We start from the raw sequence: 15,076 nt of genomic DNA, 5'->3' as shown, positions 1-15,076 counted from the left end.
TCAGCCTAGTGAGGTAATGCGAGGTGATTCTATTGCTTAAAAATCTCCAAAAAAAAAGGGTGGAAGAGGAAATCAAAGATGCTGTAAAAGATTTCCCCTCCCCGTTTTTCCAGTGACCTGCTAGGAGGTAAATAGGGACCTAAGTGTGTCAATGGGACTCTGGAGAGACGGCACCATGCGTTGAGGAGACCGGCATGATACAGAGAGGCTCCAGTGGAGGGAGAAGTAGGCCATCATCAGCCCCAGTAAACTAGCTGCAGCTCCAAATCACTCCAACAGCAGAGACAAGATTACAAACAGAAAGGTTCAGGAGGTTAATCATCATACATTATATGGCTCTACGTATGTGGACGCCTGAGCGTTAAACCCATACATGATAGCTGAACATCTCATTCCCAAACTTCAGGCAATATATGCGACAATCTTTACTTTTCTGGGAGGGTTTTCCTCCAGATTTCTGAACATGGCTGCAGCGATTTGCTGCCATCAAGTTCACATACTGTACTCCTGCTCTTAATGGCTGTGCTGCAGCAAAGTAGTTTACTCGTTAACTGAATAAAACCGACAAGTAAAAGCAACAATTTAACAATTTGCTTTGTCTTGGTGAATGAACTTAATTCAGTGCCACTACTTACCAGTCCCTATTACAAATAATAATTCCTCTGAGAACATCTCACTGGTGCCAATTAACACACACAAAGTAATGTAAATTCTCAAACATTTGGTTTTGTCAGCATCACGCAGCTCTGGAGTTAAAAACGTCAGGCGCAGAAGCCTTCCTCACTCTTGATGTGCCTCTGTACACTCTTCTTCTCTCTTCCCCTGGTATCCCAGAGGAAATAAATCAACAAAACAGCAGTGAGGAATGGCACCTGCAGGCTCGGTCTCCATGGCTGCCTGGGCTGAGTCTACTCACCCATGAGCCCCTCGGGGATAGGTCTCCTCCTGTGGTCCTCTCTCCAAAGCACCGCTCCGCCATCTTGTTTGTGTCTCGCTGTGCTAAGTCATTCTAGCTCAACGTGTGCTACGACCGTCTTGGGGATAACTAGCTGCACACAAAACAGATTCATTTCTGGCTGATCAGCTCTTGATTAACGGGAGCCGACTCCGAGGCTGTTATTGTGAGCATAATCTGACAACACGTTGTCTGTGCAAAAAGAGATACTCGATCTCTAGATCGGTGTGGCTTTGAAAACAACAAAAGCACAACAAAAAGAGACGGAAAAGTCAAACTTCTGGCTGTGTTATTTTTGCTCTTTTGCTTTGATGTCATTTGAGGTAAATGTTTGTCAAATGTCAGAGTAGTTTTTGTGAATATATGATACAAATGTACAAAAAAATTAACAAAAATGGAAAGTTTTATGGTTGTGAAAAGCTTTACTTTATTGACTTACTTTATGTACGGAAAAGAAAAGCAAGAGATAGAAGAAAATTTTACTATAGCTCCTCCACAGAGCTGCTTTGTGACTGTGTCTGTATTCGTTGGTATTTCTGTTGATGTCCCTTACGTCGAGGGATCCAGAACCGGCTCAGAGTGTGTGCAATGCCCTTTGACCCCCGCTGTCCGAACGACCTTTCAACCGACTCGCCTGTTTCTGCACAGTAAGGCGACCGGTAACACAGGAGTGGAGGAGGACTCTGAAGAACTCGTACCAGAGCGCAGAGCTTCTCCTCACAGCCGCAGATCTCCATCCTGCTTGTGTTGTGGTGATGGAGAGGGAGACAGGAAGGACATGAAGCTGGGGGCGTCAGGGCTATGACTGAGACTATGAGTTTTTGTCTCGCCTCGCTCCCAAGAGGCCTTTTTTCCATTCAACATCCAAACATCGCAGGCCTCCATCACTGGTTTTATTGAACTGCTAGCCCGGGAATGCACTATTGATTGGTTAATGAAGATTATGAATAAAGTTTCAAACAAAGAGGAACGTTGCTGTTGTTGTTGTTGTTGTTGTGTGGTCAGAACAGAGTTTGCAGATGTTGGGGAGTACTACTGCAAAAAATATCCTAATGTTTAGCCCTTAGACTGGGTGAAGCTCCAAAAATCCAGAGTCCTACATTTCCCATAAAGCAATCAATAACATCTTGGCCCACTTCTTAAAACTCTCCAACGCAAGTTTAAGCAGTACTATCCGTGACGAGTTAGCTGACTTTGACAAGTGAAATCGAATGAGTTCCTCTTTTAACACTTTCTTCTTCAGAGTCGGGATCTGATTGATCATAACTGCATTCACAAAATCACTTCTGGACTTTCATTATACAGCCACGACTTTGTCACCACTTCCTCTGGCATGAGCTCAATTTATTCAAAATCCTAAAACACTTCATACAGATCCTTTCAGAATAAAACTTCCTTCATGGTTTAATGATGTGATAAAGATTTAGTGTGAGAGAAGGGACTTTCTCCTTGTGCAGGTCTGAGGACACACCAGCTGGCAGGCAGTCTGGGTAGAGGTTCACTCCAAACCTGAACAGCAAACACACATTTTTGTCTCTCCCCCTTTTTATCCACCTCTGCTCTTTCTGTCTCTTTTCTTTCATCCCTCATTTAGATGGTCTGAAGTGGAGCCAACGTTATTGCCTCCTGAGTCTTCCCATATTCGAATTATGCCACAATTGCTCCCTTAAACACAGAAAAAGGGGGACCATAGAATGGTAGACAGGAGGAAATGTGGAAAAACTGATGAGGAACCAATGAAGGGAAATACGGAGAAGGTGATAAACATGTGAGAGAGTTAGCACTGCTGTTGAGGACAAAAGGCAGACAGAAAAAGACAGGGAACACACACACACTGCCTTCTTACCAGACAAAACACTTGTGTGTGCGAGCTGTGAAGCAGCCAGGCGAAGCTCAGCCTGCAGAATCCTTTCTGCTGGCTCTTTAACACCTCTCTCTCTCTCCTCCTCACTACATTTTCAGGCCCATCATCCGTTTTTTTTCTCTCTTTTTCTTTGTTGTTGCTTTTAATAGCATCACCATGGAAGTGAAGAGGGGTTGCTAGGTAACTGGCTGGCGTCTGGAAGGGTGTTTGATTGGCGGTCACGCTGACAGACACAACAGTGGAGTGTGTGAGGATGTGTGTTTGTATCATCTGTACACGCTGCATGTGCATTCGTCTTTCTATCTGAAGGTTGGTACGCAAGTGTGAAATATCACATTTTGTGTGCCATTTAATAAGATTTCCTCCTGCTCTCACATCTCAAATCGAATCCTAAAATCTTTGTTAGCTGCGTTGAATGCATGAGTGCACCTTCAGCTGCCTGTTGTGGTAACTGCAGAGTCAGAGAGCGACTACAGGAATTCATTACATGGAGAAAAACAGCAGACCTGGAAATGATATGACATCATAGGACACAGTGATGACACCTAGAGGATTTTGTGTGTTACTGCAGGCGCCTTTGTCTGCTGATATATGCATGTAACCACCAAACAGCAACATATCCACCATTAGCAATCACACTGCTACATTTACTCAAGTGTTGTACTGAGAGCAATTTGAGGTGCTTCTAATTACTCGAGCATTTTCATGTTGTGCTACTTTAAACTCCACTACTTTTGGGGGAATCTACTTTTACTACAGCAGTGGTGGTTACTGGTTACCTTTCAGATTAAGATTTGACATGAAAAACCATCATAAAGATCATGAAAGATAAAGTTGTTTCCAGCCTTTTTGGCTCATGACCTATAACAGTAAAGCAGTGTCTAGTTGTGGCCACTTGTCACATTTCAGATGATTTGTTAGCAGTGATTTGTTAGCAGTGATTTCCCCTTTGAACTTCTCAGTTTTCATTCACACTCACGTTCAAAGAAGGACAAAAAATGTCATTAAACATCAGAGAAAAGACTAAAAGACAACAGAATTTCTTCTTGCTTCTTTCCTCCCATTGATTATCTCACAGGCCCTCAGATCTTGCGACCCTTTGGAGGGGCCCGACCCCTCATCTGGACACCACTGACCTAAAATACCTGCAGCAATTAAAACTACCTTCACCTCAACCAGCTACAACAGTAAAACACTAAAACATTCATGCATCAGTATTAACATCTATAATGTAATATACTTACAGTACAGTACATACAATACATGACATTTTACTGCAGAGCAAGCAGTTACTTTAAGTTTGACTTTAAGTGGAGTTTGTAGATAATACTTTTGTACTTTGAGTAGAGTTTTGAATGCAGGACTTTAACCTGTGAAAAAACATTTTTTAAGTTCTTGCTGCTACTTTTACGTAAGGATCTGAGCACTTCTTCCATCACTGCTCACTTAGGATCTCATCTGTTGAGTCTCCATGTGATCACCTCATAGATATAATGGATGCAATGGAAAAATAGATTTAGCACTGACACTGAAGCATCTTTCATGTTTTTGTTTTTTTTATTCGTCTCTCATTCATCACATTTCACACTTTCCCCCCACTGAACCGAGAAATGTCACAGGTTGAGACTGGAGACGACATGGACGTTTCAGTAAGCAGTTTCCTAGGTTTTCCTTGGTTTTTCCTGTTATATTAACAAATATTTACAGCTATCCCAGGAAGAACATCATCATAATAATAATAATTAATCCTTTCCAACAATAACAATAAATTTAATAAATACTCAGTGTTCTTAACCACATGAGGAGAATGAGTTTGGGCTCACTCTTCTACCGATGGGATTGTCATCATCCCATACAAATAATAACACACACGCATATTCACGCTCACACGCACACACTCACTCTGAGAAATTTGCACTGTCAAGTAAATACCATCTGCAGCCGGGAGGAAACGTCCGCGGTGTGAAAACTCCACGGAGAAAAGTTGATTTGTCAGCCGTGACTAGAGTCCACAGAGAGACTGAGTAGATGCACAAGGTGGCTCCTGAGGGGCCGTTGATGCTGAACACAACAGGTGAGGGGAGAATACCGAGCTTCCAAACAGTGTTTCCTTCTTTTGTGTCCATTTGAGTGGCGTGAACGGGATCCATAGAGAGTGCTACTGACGGCTAGTGAGGAATGTTTTCGGCAAAAAAACAAAAAACTGTAAAGGACAAATGGATGAGAGCGCGTGTAGCAACCATTGCTCTTATTTTGAAGAAGTGCTGCACGTAGCACAGAGCGAACCATTCACACGCAAACCAACATGCACTGAAAAAGCACCAGCACGCAAAAAAAAAGAACCCATTTTGTTCTTCCACATATGTACTGTAATATATACACATTCACACAAAGAGAAACACACCTGCTCTGCCAAACCAATAGAAAAACATTTTTGCTCACAGCAGGGATGCACTGAGAAAATAAAGTTTGTTTTTTACTGGCTGAGGATCTGACCAGTCCACCAATGCAGTGAGAAAAAGGCTTTTTCCTATCTCAGTCCTGGAGGGAAGAGGTGACGATGACCCCCGCACAGAGAGATGACACATGTGAGGATGAAGGCAGAGCTGACGATGGAGGGTTTATGGGGGATGTCCGTGCACCGGCAGAACAAACGGCGTGCAAAATAAGAAGAAAGACACTCTTTATTGAGAATTTTAAGCAGTCCAGCTCCTCTTTTTGTCCGGGAAACAGTCCTGAAGCGATGAATGTTTTGGTGAAATGTGAATGAGCGTTATTTCGTGGTCCTTGGAGTGAGAGATGCAAGCTGAAAGTGGGAAGCTACACAGACAGGCAAAAGCACAGGCAGGTAGGTCTAAATGAACAATTAGCAAAGTCAAAAAGTGGCTCTTTAAGTAATTGGATGGCTTGAAGGAAATGCAATCTGGTCACTAAGAAGCAGGTAAAAATGGCTTCCAAGGAGGGTAAGGTAGGTGGGTAAGCACACTACAAGGCTTTTAAAAGGCCCTTTAGGACCCTCAGTGTCGTGCTTGCAGGTTGCTGAGCTCTGTCAGGGAAAGGCTTGCTGAAAGGGTTTCACACCTTAATAGGACACGAAAAGGACACACGAGAGGAACGGCCTCCAGTAAGTGCCTAAAACATGACATGAAAGATGTGTTGACAAACTTTCAGTGAGTGCACTTTGCTCGGCTCAGACATCAGTCGGCATTCCTTATTCAGCCCAAGCTCTAAAAAAGAAAGCAGACTCGAAAACGTTCACTTGTTATTTTTCACTACAAATAGTGTTGTCCACACAGAGCGGCGGGCTGCCGCTGGCCACACAGAGGGACGGTGTGGTCCAAGCTCTGGCCCTCCACGTCCATGTCCATCAGGTTGGGCCGTGGGGCGCTGGCGCTGCTGTCCCCTGAGCCGAGGGGGCTGTCACAGCTGCTGCCCGGCGACGAGCTGAGGGTCCGGGAGAGAGAGCCCAGCTTCCAGGGGTCGGCTCTCATCCTGGCCGGGGTGGGTCGCGGCCGGGGGGCGAACTCCAGCGTCTTGGGCCTCTCCAGGGGGCTGATGAGGCAGAGAGGATCCGGGTCAGGGATCGGTGGAGCGGGTGCTTTACGCCGGTGGGGCACTGGAAACAGGGTGTAGGGGTCAGGGAGACGGGGGATGTCCAGAGTGTCAGGTGTACCTGAATAATGAAAGAAAAACGAATGTTTAAATGTCATTGTTCAAGAAAAAATGCCCAATATTCTCTGGTTCTAGCTTCTCACATGTGTCGGTTAGCTGCTTCTCTTACCCTCAGATCTTTTGGTTTCTTTTTGGAAACGGTGGCAGCTGTAGGTCAGATATTGATCCGATACATTCGAAGGTGATTTGTTCTTTTTTGACAAGGGGGATGGCCCTAACCCTGACTCCTGAGTCAAGTCTCCCATAAAATATTTAGTTACAGAGGTGGTTTGGTGTTGGGTATATTTTCAGCCTCATAGTGATACTGAATGATCAGATAAATATTACAGGAATATCAGAGGAATACTACAGGCAGCAGTGTGTCTCTATGATCCTCTCACTCCTCCTCAAATACACGTTGCTACGCTACTCTATAGAGAATATAGGCTGCAATATAATACAGAATAGATTATTTATAGTATATAGTTTAGAGAATATTATGGATACAAAATGAAACCGAGAGAAAAAGGTGCAATTAAAAACCTGTCTGCTGTTCAGCACCAAGGGCAGCACCGTGGATTTATCAATACAGTTAGGCTGCTGATATTTCAGAGACGTGGTTGAGGTCATCGACTTGCATAAACCTCAGTCGGAGAAAGGATGAATGAGTCAGGCAGACCAGACTAACATATTCAGCTAAACAACCCCTCTGCCCTGCAGTCTCTGGAGTGGAGGTGGGGATGGCAGGTTAACAAGGGGGACGTCATCCCTCCTCATCCAGCCTCAAATCACCTGCTGGATATATTGGTGTTTATGCGTGGATGGATATGTCCACGAGCTACATCTCTAACAGCAGGAGGTCTGAATGAACATTTACTGTGTTATAAGATAAGAACTGCATCCTCGCTGCTTGCAGAAACTGATCTCCCCCCACCAAACATATTAGCATTTTAGCTTGTGTGAATTTTTATGTGAATTTCTTTAATATGTTAGTGTTTTAAAAATGTGTATTTCAGGCTCTAGTAGGTGGTTTGTGCGGTGAGGGACAGGATAACTAAAATGAGTATTATAGCTGCAATAAATGATTAAAACCAATGAAGAGTGTGTCCTTACTGAAAGTAAGTCTTTCAGATTCAGGAGGCCAGGGTTTCCCACAAGCCTTGAACGCACCAAAAGTGTTATTTTTTGACATCTGATTTATTTGATGTCTTTCAGGTTAAACTTCTTTTTCGTTTGTGTGTAATTTCCATTAAACTGTGTGTTGGTCAACAGAGTGTGTGTCCTCATGACTTTGTTGATGCCTAGCACCACCAACAGGTCAAAGTTTTCACTTATCCAGTGAAGTATTTATTTACTCTTGTTAATAAATCAATGATATGTTCCTTTTTCATTGCAAAAAGCAGTTTTGAATTTTCCATCCCTTACCTTTGTTAATGGTTTTGTGTGGTGCTCCTGGTGGAGGAGGCATGGGCATGCTCCCATCTGACGGCGACCTGTGGTGTCCCAGAGTCTGGGCTCGGGGTCGTATCGCCCCGTCTGAAGGGGTCCGCCTGTGTCCTCTGTTCAGGGCCATGGCTGCAGACACATGCGTGGGCGTTAGCGACTGGTTGGGCTCCTTCTTGAAGCTCTCCGCCCGCAGGTCCAGGAGCGGGTTGAGGGCAGGGGCCGGTGGCGCGGCCGGCGTTTTGACCCCCGCCATCGGGGTCAGGGGGTACTCGTCTGGGTCGGATGGGAGAAGGGACTTGGTGGAGTTGCAGTCAGACAGGGAGGACAGAGAGAGGAGGGTGACAGAGGGGGAGGGGTCCATGCAGGGGAGTGTGGAGTCGTGATGTCTGGAGAGGGAGAGGGAGAGGTTTCGGCTGGGCGGAGAGGTGCTGCGACGGAAACGTCCCGTCCGCTGGAAGAGACCCTCCTTCTTCTTACGCTGCTCCTCTCTGAGGTCCTGCTCGTCCTGAAGCACCTGACAACAACATCAGCCCACATTAACAAGCCACAGGGCCACTGAGAAGCAGTCTAACATAAAATCAGCTGGAAAATGTGAAACGATTGAGCTGCTGTGTTGTGCTTCTTTTGAAAACATGTTACTCTTGCTCTTTGATGATCGCTTTCTCCCCTGATTAAAGCAGAAGATTACATCCAGATCATTTCATTGATCCTCTCTCTGTACTGGAAATCCTCATAACACAGAATCAACACGGTGCTGGAAAGCGTCCATGCAGAACTCGGCCCATGCTGACTCGACTTGTTGATCCTGTCTCATCCCATCCCAGGGGTGATGCCACATCACCGTTACTGGTACAATCATGAGACGGTACTCGCTTTGTGACATGGCGCCTGCTGGAAATATCCGTCTAAGAAAGGCTCGACTGTATTGTTTGTTTTAATGGGGCAGGTACCCAACACATGGAATAACCAATGTGAGTAACGAATGAATATAAAGTAGAGTGCTCGCCACAATTTAAACGTATATTATGCTGTAAGGGATATTTTGTTTGCAGGCAAAGCTTTTAAAATAAAAACTATAAACCACGAGGCACCTTATCTAATAAAAAAGAATTAAAATCAATAAAACATCACACACTGGTGACATCTTGAATAATAACAGCAGCATAAAAACAGAGTTGAGTGTAACTAATGATGGCTCCTGGACAGAAAATTAAAGTCATGCATATAACCTCAAATATCCTAATGAAAAAAAAACTAAAACCATATATTTACCTCCTGTAGGCCATACAGACAGATCTGCTGCAGAAGCAGAGCTGGTCTTGAAACGAATATATTACAGCAGGTCTTCTGCTGTATGTCAGTAACATTGTGTTTGGTTTGTTTATTGTTGTTGATTGTTTGGTAATAAACTAGTGGATGGTTTGGTTTGGTGGGATTTGTGGGCAGGTCTGATCATGACAATCTAACATGCTTCTGGTTTCAATATGAGATACAAACTTTAAAGGACTATTTCGGTCTTTTTAAACTGTCTGACTTCAGCTAAACAACAAACTTGTACATTAAGCAGCCTGCTGAAGCTTTCCAAATAAACTCAAATCTCACATAAATCATTTCAAACATGAATCCTGTTTATCTCCCAGAACACGGATCTCCCACTGATCTTACACTTCATCATATATGCTGAACATAAAAACACCTTGTTGACGCGAACTGAACTACTGAACGATGACACTTCCTTGACATTATAACCCAACGACGACACATTTAGTTTGATGGTTTGTAGGCAAAAAAAAAAAAAAGGCAAATAGCTTTTGGGTTGTCTTATGATACTTTCATTTATTTATTTGTTATGTAATTTCTACCAATTACAGAATAACACTGAGGTTGAGAACTCTGGAGTTTCCCTTAAACGAATCCTGTGATGACCTGTGAGTAAAGGTCTGGTGGTTTCCTCTGCAGAGACGAAAGCTCGAGCGATCACAGGATGTTTCACAGCCTCCTCACCTGTAGTTTTCCCAGCTGCAGCAGGTCTTGCCCGAGGGCGACGGACGCGAGCAGAGAGGCGCAGCCCAACAGCAGCACGTCGCTCTTCTTCCTCTGGCTGCAGCGACGGAGCGAGTCCTGGTAGCTCGCCCCCGACCCCAAGCCTCCCTGACAGGAGCTACCAACCGACAACGTGTTGGGCCCCAGGCTGCCCCACAGGGACCCCGAGTCGTCCACGGCCCCGTTACTGCTGGTCTCTGAGGGCAGCAAAGACCCTGGCGACTCCTCAAACTCGCAGCACTCCTCTGTTTGACAGAGAAAACGTGAAAAAGGGTTAAGATGAGATTCTCGTCCAGGTTAATCAAGCACAGCTCCCAATAAAAAGACTCACCCATTTCATTGAGGCTGGAGAAGCCAGCGGTCATGGGTGCATGTTTGGGGGACTTGCCCAGATTTGGTGCACTGGATGACCAAACTTTGCATCCCTCACCCAGTGATTTCAGTCTGCAAACAGATAAAATCATATCAGGACAGAAAGCAACCAAGCGTGACAATACTGTTTTCAGATAGAAAGAAATAAGAATCAGAAAGGTTTGCGTGGTATGAGGACAGCGTTCGTACACAGCATAGATTTTCTCCACCAGATTTCCAGAGATAATTGCTCTGCTTCTGGCTGTTCCACAGACTGTGATGAGATATTGATTGTAGGTTTTGTTTCTCTGTGTTATGAACAGTAATCTGTCCAGAAAAGTCTGTTTCATTTCGCCTGTGATAACCTTTGTTAGCCTTTGTCACCTCACAAAAACGATCCAATTTTTTGTCACTGCAGTTTTGTCTGGTGCACGTCCTTGAAGAAGACACTCCTCTACTGTTAGAAATTACTGATTAAATGTATTTACAAGGAGCTATGACTTTCTGTATTATGTTTCTTCCTTTCTGTTATTATCTCTTTCTATCTCAGTAGGTTGGTGAAGGAAGGCGAGCTGCTACACATAGATCCACACTGTGCAACCCCGGTTCAAAAAAGTTCGTAAAATATAAATAAAAACAGAATGAAAATCATTTGCAAACAAACTGTTCACTGACAACAGTTTTACAAAGCGTTCATGAGCCCATGTAGTAACATCCTTTATACAATCATGTGTTCACAAAGTGGTGAGTGACTGAGCCTTTCCAGGATGCTCCTTCCATACCCAATCATGATACTATCACCTGTTACCAATCAACCTGTTTACCTGTGGGATGTTCCAAACAGGTGTTTTTGGAGCGTTCCACTACTTTCTCAGTCTTTTGTTGCTCCTGTCCCAACAATAAGGACAGTTGTGGACAGCTGTGACTCACATTCTGTTGAGTCACAGCTTTTTTGGAATCAGGGTTGTATTTTAAACTATGTGGCCTATCAGTGTGTCTTTCTCTGACAGTAAAACATGTTCAAACCTCATCAATAAGAGAGCGGCAAAAACTAATGTGGGGCGTAACTAAGTACATTTACTTAAGTATTTTAAGTACATATTTGAGGTACTTTTACCTTACTTAAGTATTTTCTTTTCATGCCGCTTTTTACTTCAACTCCACTACATTTCAGAGGGAAATATTGTACTTTTTATCTGACAGCTTTAGTTACTTTGCAAATTAGGATTTGTTACAGTATTTTCAGAATTTTTACTAAACAAACAATGAATTGATTAATAGAGAAAATAATCAGCAGATTAATCCATAATCAATCTAATCATTAGTTGCAGTCTCAAACAAAATAGTTACCAACCACATCAGTATAATCCTGCTTTCACATTAATGCAAAGGTAATAATCTAATCATACAACATATAACAGTATAAAAGTCACATTTGTCTGCAATGACTACTTTTACTTTAACTATTTCAAGTACATTTCCCGGATTATACTTAACATACTTTCATTGAAGTAATATTTCAATGCAGGAATTTTAGTTGCAACACAGTATTTTCAGTTTTAATTCAGTAAAAGAATACTTCTTCTTGAATATTTCACAGAATAAGCCGCTTGTTTTAGTGCTGGTGAGTAAAACATACATTGGCAACTGGTTAGTAAACAAATTGTGCTCATACTTTTCCTCCCCGCCGACCCTCTCTTTCTGGTGGGTGGAGCTCGGCCCCCAGGTGCGTCCCTTCTTCTTGCTGGTCGACAGGTCTTCCTTCTTACACACAGCGCTGCGTCCCCACGTCTTACTGCCGTCGCTCGGTGTCACTGAGGGACAGGAAGAAATCCCACATCACATGCACTGTCTCTTACACAGGATGCTTTCTGACTCTTGGGTATTTGTGCTCACATCTTATGGCTCTCAGTCGGGGTATGACCCCCGGGCTGGCAGGCGGGGTGGTGCTCTCGCTCCCCTGAGTCTTCCTCTTGTCCACACTGGGAGACGCCTGGACGGTGATCTTATGCTCAAAGCCTTCGGGTGAGCAAGAGCAGAAACATTTTTAACATAAATCATTTTTCATTTTCAGAAATTCTAACTTTGAGAACACACACAATTAGTCCATTAATAAAGGTCTCTTTTCAACAGTTGCTGTCATGTATTTGTCAGGTTAAACTACCAAAAGTCTGCTAATTAGAGATTTACAAATACTAGAAAATACCTTGTAAAATATTCTCCTAAAATGGTGCAACTCTCCACTGTTAAAAAGAGAATAAATTAGGCAGTGACATGTTCTGCAGACAGGATGGCCGCACACTGATTTACAGTAATTTAATTGTATCACCGACATTTTGAGAGTGAAACGTCGATGATACACTGAAATCATTGACTTTGCAGTCTATGTCCTAAATATCCAGCCTGGAAAAAACACAGCGTAACAGGAAATGGCATCAAACTGGGAGTTCTGCCAGTTTCGAGCACCTGATTCATCAGATCAAAAGAAAAAATCTGCAGGCTGCAGTTCCTGCTTGCACCCACCAGAGGGCAGACTGATGCAGTTACTGTCTCGGCCCAGCTTCAGCAGCCTGCTCTTCTTGAAGTGGCCCTTTCTTTTCTTGACGCTGGGCTTCTCCTGGTACACCTGGTGGATGATGATGTTCAGCTCTCGCTCCACAATGTCGATCTCCCTCTCTGCCAGCTCCTGCTCTCGCCTCCTCAGCTGCTCCTCCTGCTCCCTCTGCTCCTCTGCTGCTCGAGCCAACGCCTCCTCCCAAGACCTCAGCTCCTGCAGAGAGGAGAGGAAAAGTGAGGAGAGGGAGAGGAGATGAGAGGAAAGGATGAGGACAAGGAGGAGAGGAGAGGTGAGAAAGAAGGAGAAGGAGGACAGGAGAGGGAGAAGGCAAGGAGGACAGAAGGAGGAAGAAAAGAGGAACAGGAGAGGAGATTCGAGGAAGAGGAAGAGGAGGACATGAAAGGATATGAGAGGTGGTCAAAGAAGAGGATGAGGAGGAGAGGAGAGGAAGAGGAAAAGAGGGGATGAAAAGAGGAGCGATTGATGCCGTGAGGAGAGGCATAGGGGAGAGGAAGAGGATAAGAGGAAGAGGATACAAGGAAGAGGAGAGGTTATTAGCACCTCTTTTAACACCTCTTCTGACGACAGGTCTGTTGCTAAGGTAATTCTAACTTGCAAAAACACCTCAGACAGACCGTGAAGCGGTGAGATATCTGCCACCCTCAATTTGAAATCTGACTTTTTCTGCTAAAAATCTCAAACAAAACACAAATAAAAAACCTCAGAGTTACACAAAACCTTTACAGTAACATTTACTGACAGTTTCTTTAACTACAATCTATTATTTGCACCCTTCAAAGAAAAGTTTAAACCTACATTTCTGAAAAATGACAGGATAGCAGCTAATAATTCATTCACCTTTTGAGAAATGTTTGTTTTTTGTATCGTCTGCCTTTCAACCTGAAGACTGAACATCACAGTGGAACTCAAGGCCTCACCTTCTCTTTGGCCCTGAGCTCATCAAACATCTGCTGGATCTCCAGCCTCCAGTCCTCCTGCAAGGAGTGAAAGGACTCCAGGGGCATCTGAAACATGGCCGACTGCTCGATGGCCAGCAGCCTCCTCAGGATGCTGGTGAAGGAGGGTCTGCTGCGGGGGTTTGGGCTCCAGCACTCTGCGGGGCCGGAGATGGTGTTAGTCTCATCGCATTACTTTACACTCATTTAGCAAACAACAATAATAAACACCATAAAAAGACCCAAACTGTCAAGCCCATCTCTCTGATTTCCCTCCTCTGTCTGTGGCCCCAAACCCATTTCTTTCTACTAAAACCACAAATCTTTAAAAACAGGTCCCGACCATACAATTCACTTTTTTAAAGGCTCATTAATTTCCTGTAACAGCTGGGCACTGTAGCTTTTAGCAGATGTTACAATAACAGGAGTAACTGCCACATTTGTGAGGGACTATTTCCAGCAGTGGATTAATACACATTTTGTGCTCTAATGCAGCAGGATGGTGTATGTGGGATCAACTCAAAGTAAACTTCAGTGTGTGTGTTCATGGTAACGAGGGAACTTTTCCTATGTGGCTCTTTTAATAGAATAATGATGTAATAATGGACAACAATGAAGCTCTGTGAGCAAGAAGGTTTATCAGTCTTTGACTACACAGACACAACCAGTTCGTAAATCATCAATCATCAAAGTGTTTAAAAAGCATATCAGACAGGTTAGCATTTTTTTAAAGGACTCAACCATTAATCTTTTTGGTCTGAATATATTTATTCTTTTTTTTTCATTTCTGGCAGTAGAGAAGGCAACATGACAAATGGAAGTGAGCAAGATGGGACAGCATATGGCAGCCATCATGAGCCAAACCCCGACTGACTGAGTGTAGCTGGAGAAAGATGGCACACACCTACTGTAATCTGCTGAGCCGCACACTGACCAGTGCTGTCTCTACAACATCAAACCACACACATACACTAAAAGATGCAATTTGTGCTGAGAAAAGCATCAACAAAGGCAAAGTGAAGTGTTATTTGAGTGCAACCAGGGAGCTGTTCCACAAGCTAAAACATAGCAGGTACCATTTATTTATTAGGTAACCTGAATTAGCATAAAGAGTATGGGGATAAAGTTGGAGGGAGAGGAGATGAAAGTGAGATGATGACAGGAGTAAACAGAGTGTAGAGAGCAGCGAGGGATGAAAAAGGAGAGCTTAACGGATGAACACGGATAAGATGAAGTGGTGTGAGAGGAGGGAT

General features: G+C 43.8%; 1 protein-coding gene across 1 annotated transcript in view; it reads right to left on the bottom strand.

The window, feature by feature from the left end:
* Nucleotides 1-4,418: 4,418 nt before the first annotated feature.
* map3k10 (mitogen-activated protein kinase kinase kinase 10) overlaps nucleotides 4,419-15,076 on the bottom strand; it is a 34,704-nt gene continuing 24,046 nt past the window's right edge. Inside the window, exons 4-11 of the mRNA XM_041940645.1 lie at nucleotides 13,806-13,981; nucleotides 12,834-13,080; nucleotides 12,207-12,329; nucleotides 11,986-12,124; nucleotides 10,291-10,403; nucleotides 9,921-10,204; nucleotides 7,896-8,430; nucleotides 4,419-6,492 (exon numbers count right to left, since the gene is read on the bottom strand). Coding sequence (XP_041796579.1) covers nucleotides 6,092-6,492; nucleotides 7,896-8,430; nucleotides 9,921-10,204; nucleotides 10,291-10,403; nucleotides 11,986-12,124; nucleotides 12,207-12,329; nucleotides 12,834-13,080; nucleotides 13,806-13,981 — 2,018 coding nt within the window. The 3' untranslated portion in view covers nucleotides 4,419-6,091. The remainder of the gene's footprint in view (nucleotides 6,493-7,895; nucleotides 8,431-9,920; nucleotides 10,205-10,290; nucleotides 10,404-11,985; nucleotides 12,125-12,206; nucleotides 12,330-12,833; nucleotides 13,081-13,805; nucleotides 13,982-15,076) is intronic.

Source organism: Chelmon rostratus, chromosome 7, assembly GCF_017976325.1.
Source record: "Chelmon rostratus isolate fCheRos1 chromosome 7, fCheRos1.pri, whole genome shotgun sequence".
Lineage (NCBI taxonomy): Eukaryota > Metazoa > Chordata > Actinopteri > Chaetodontiformes > Chaetodontidae > Chelmon > Chelmon rostratus.
The sequence above is the reverse complement of the archived record's forward strand: the minus strand, read 5'-3'. Positions and strand labels throughout refer to the sequence as shown.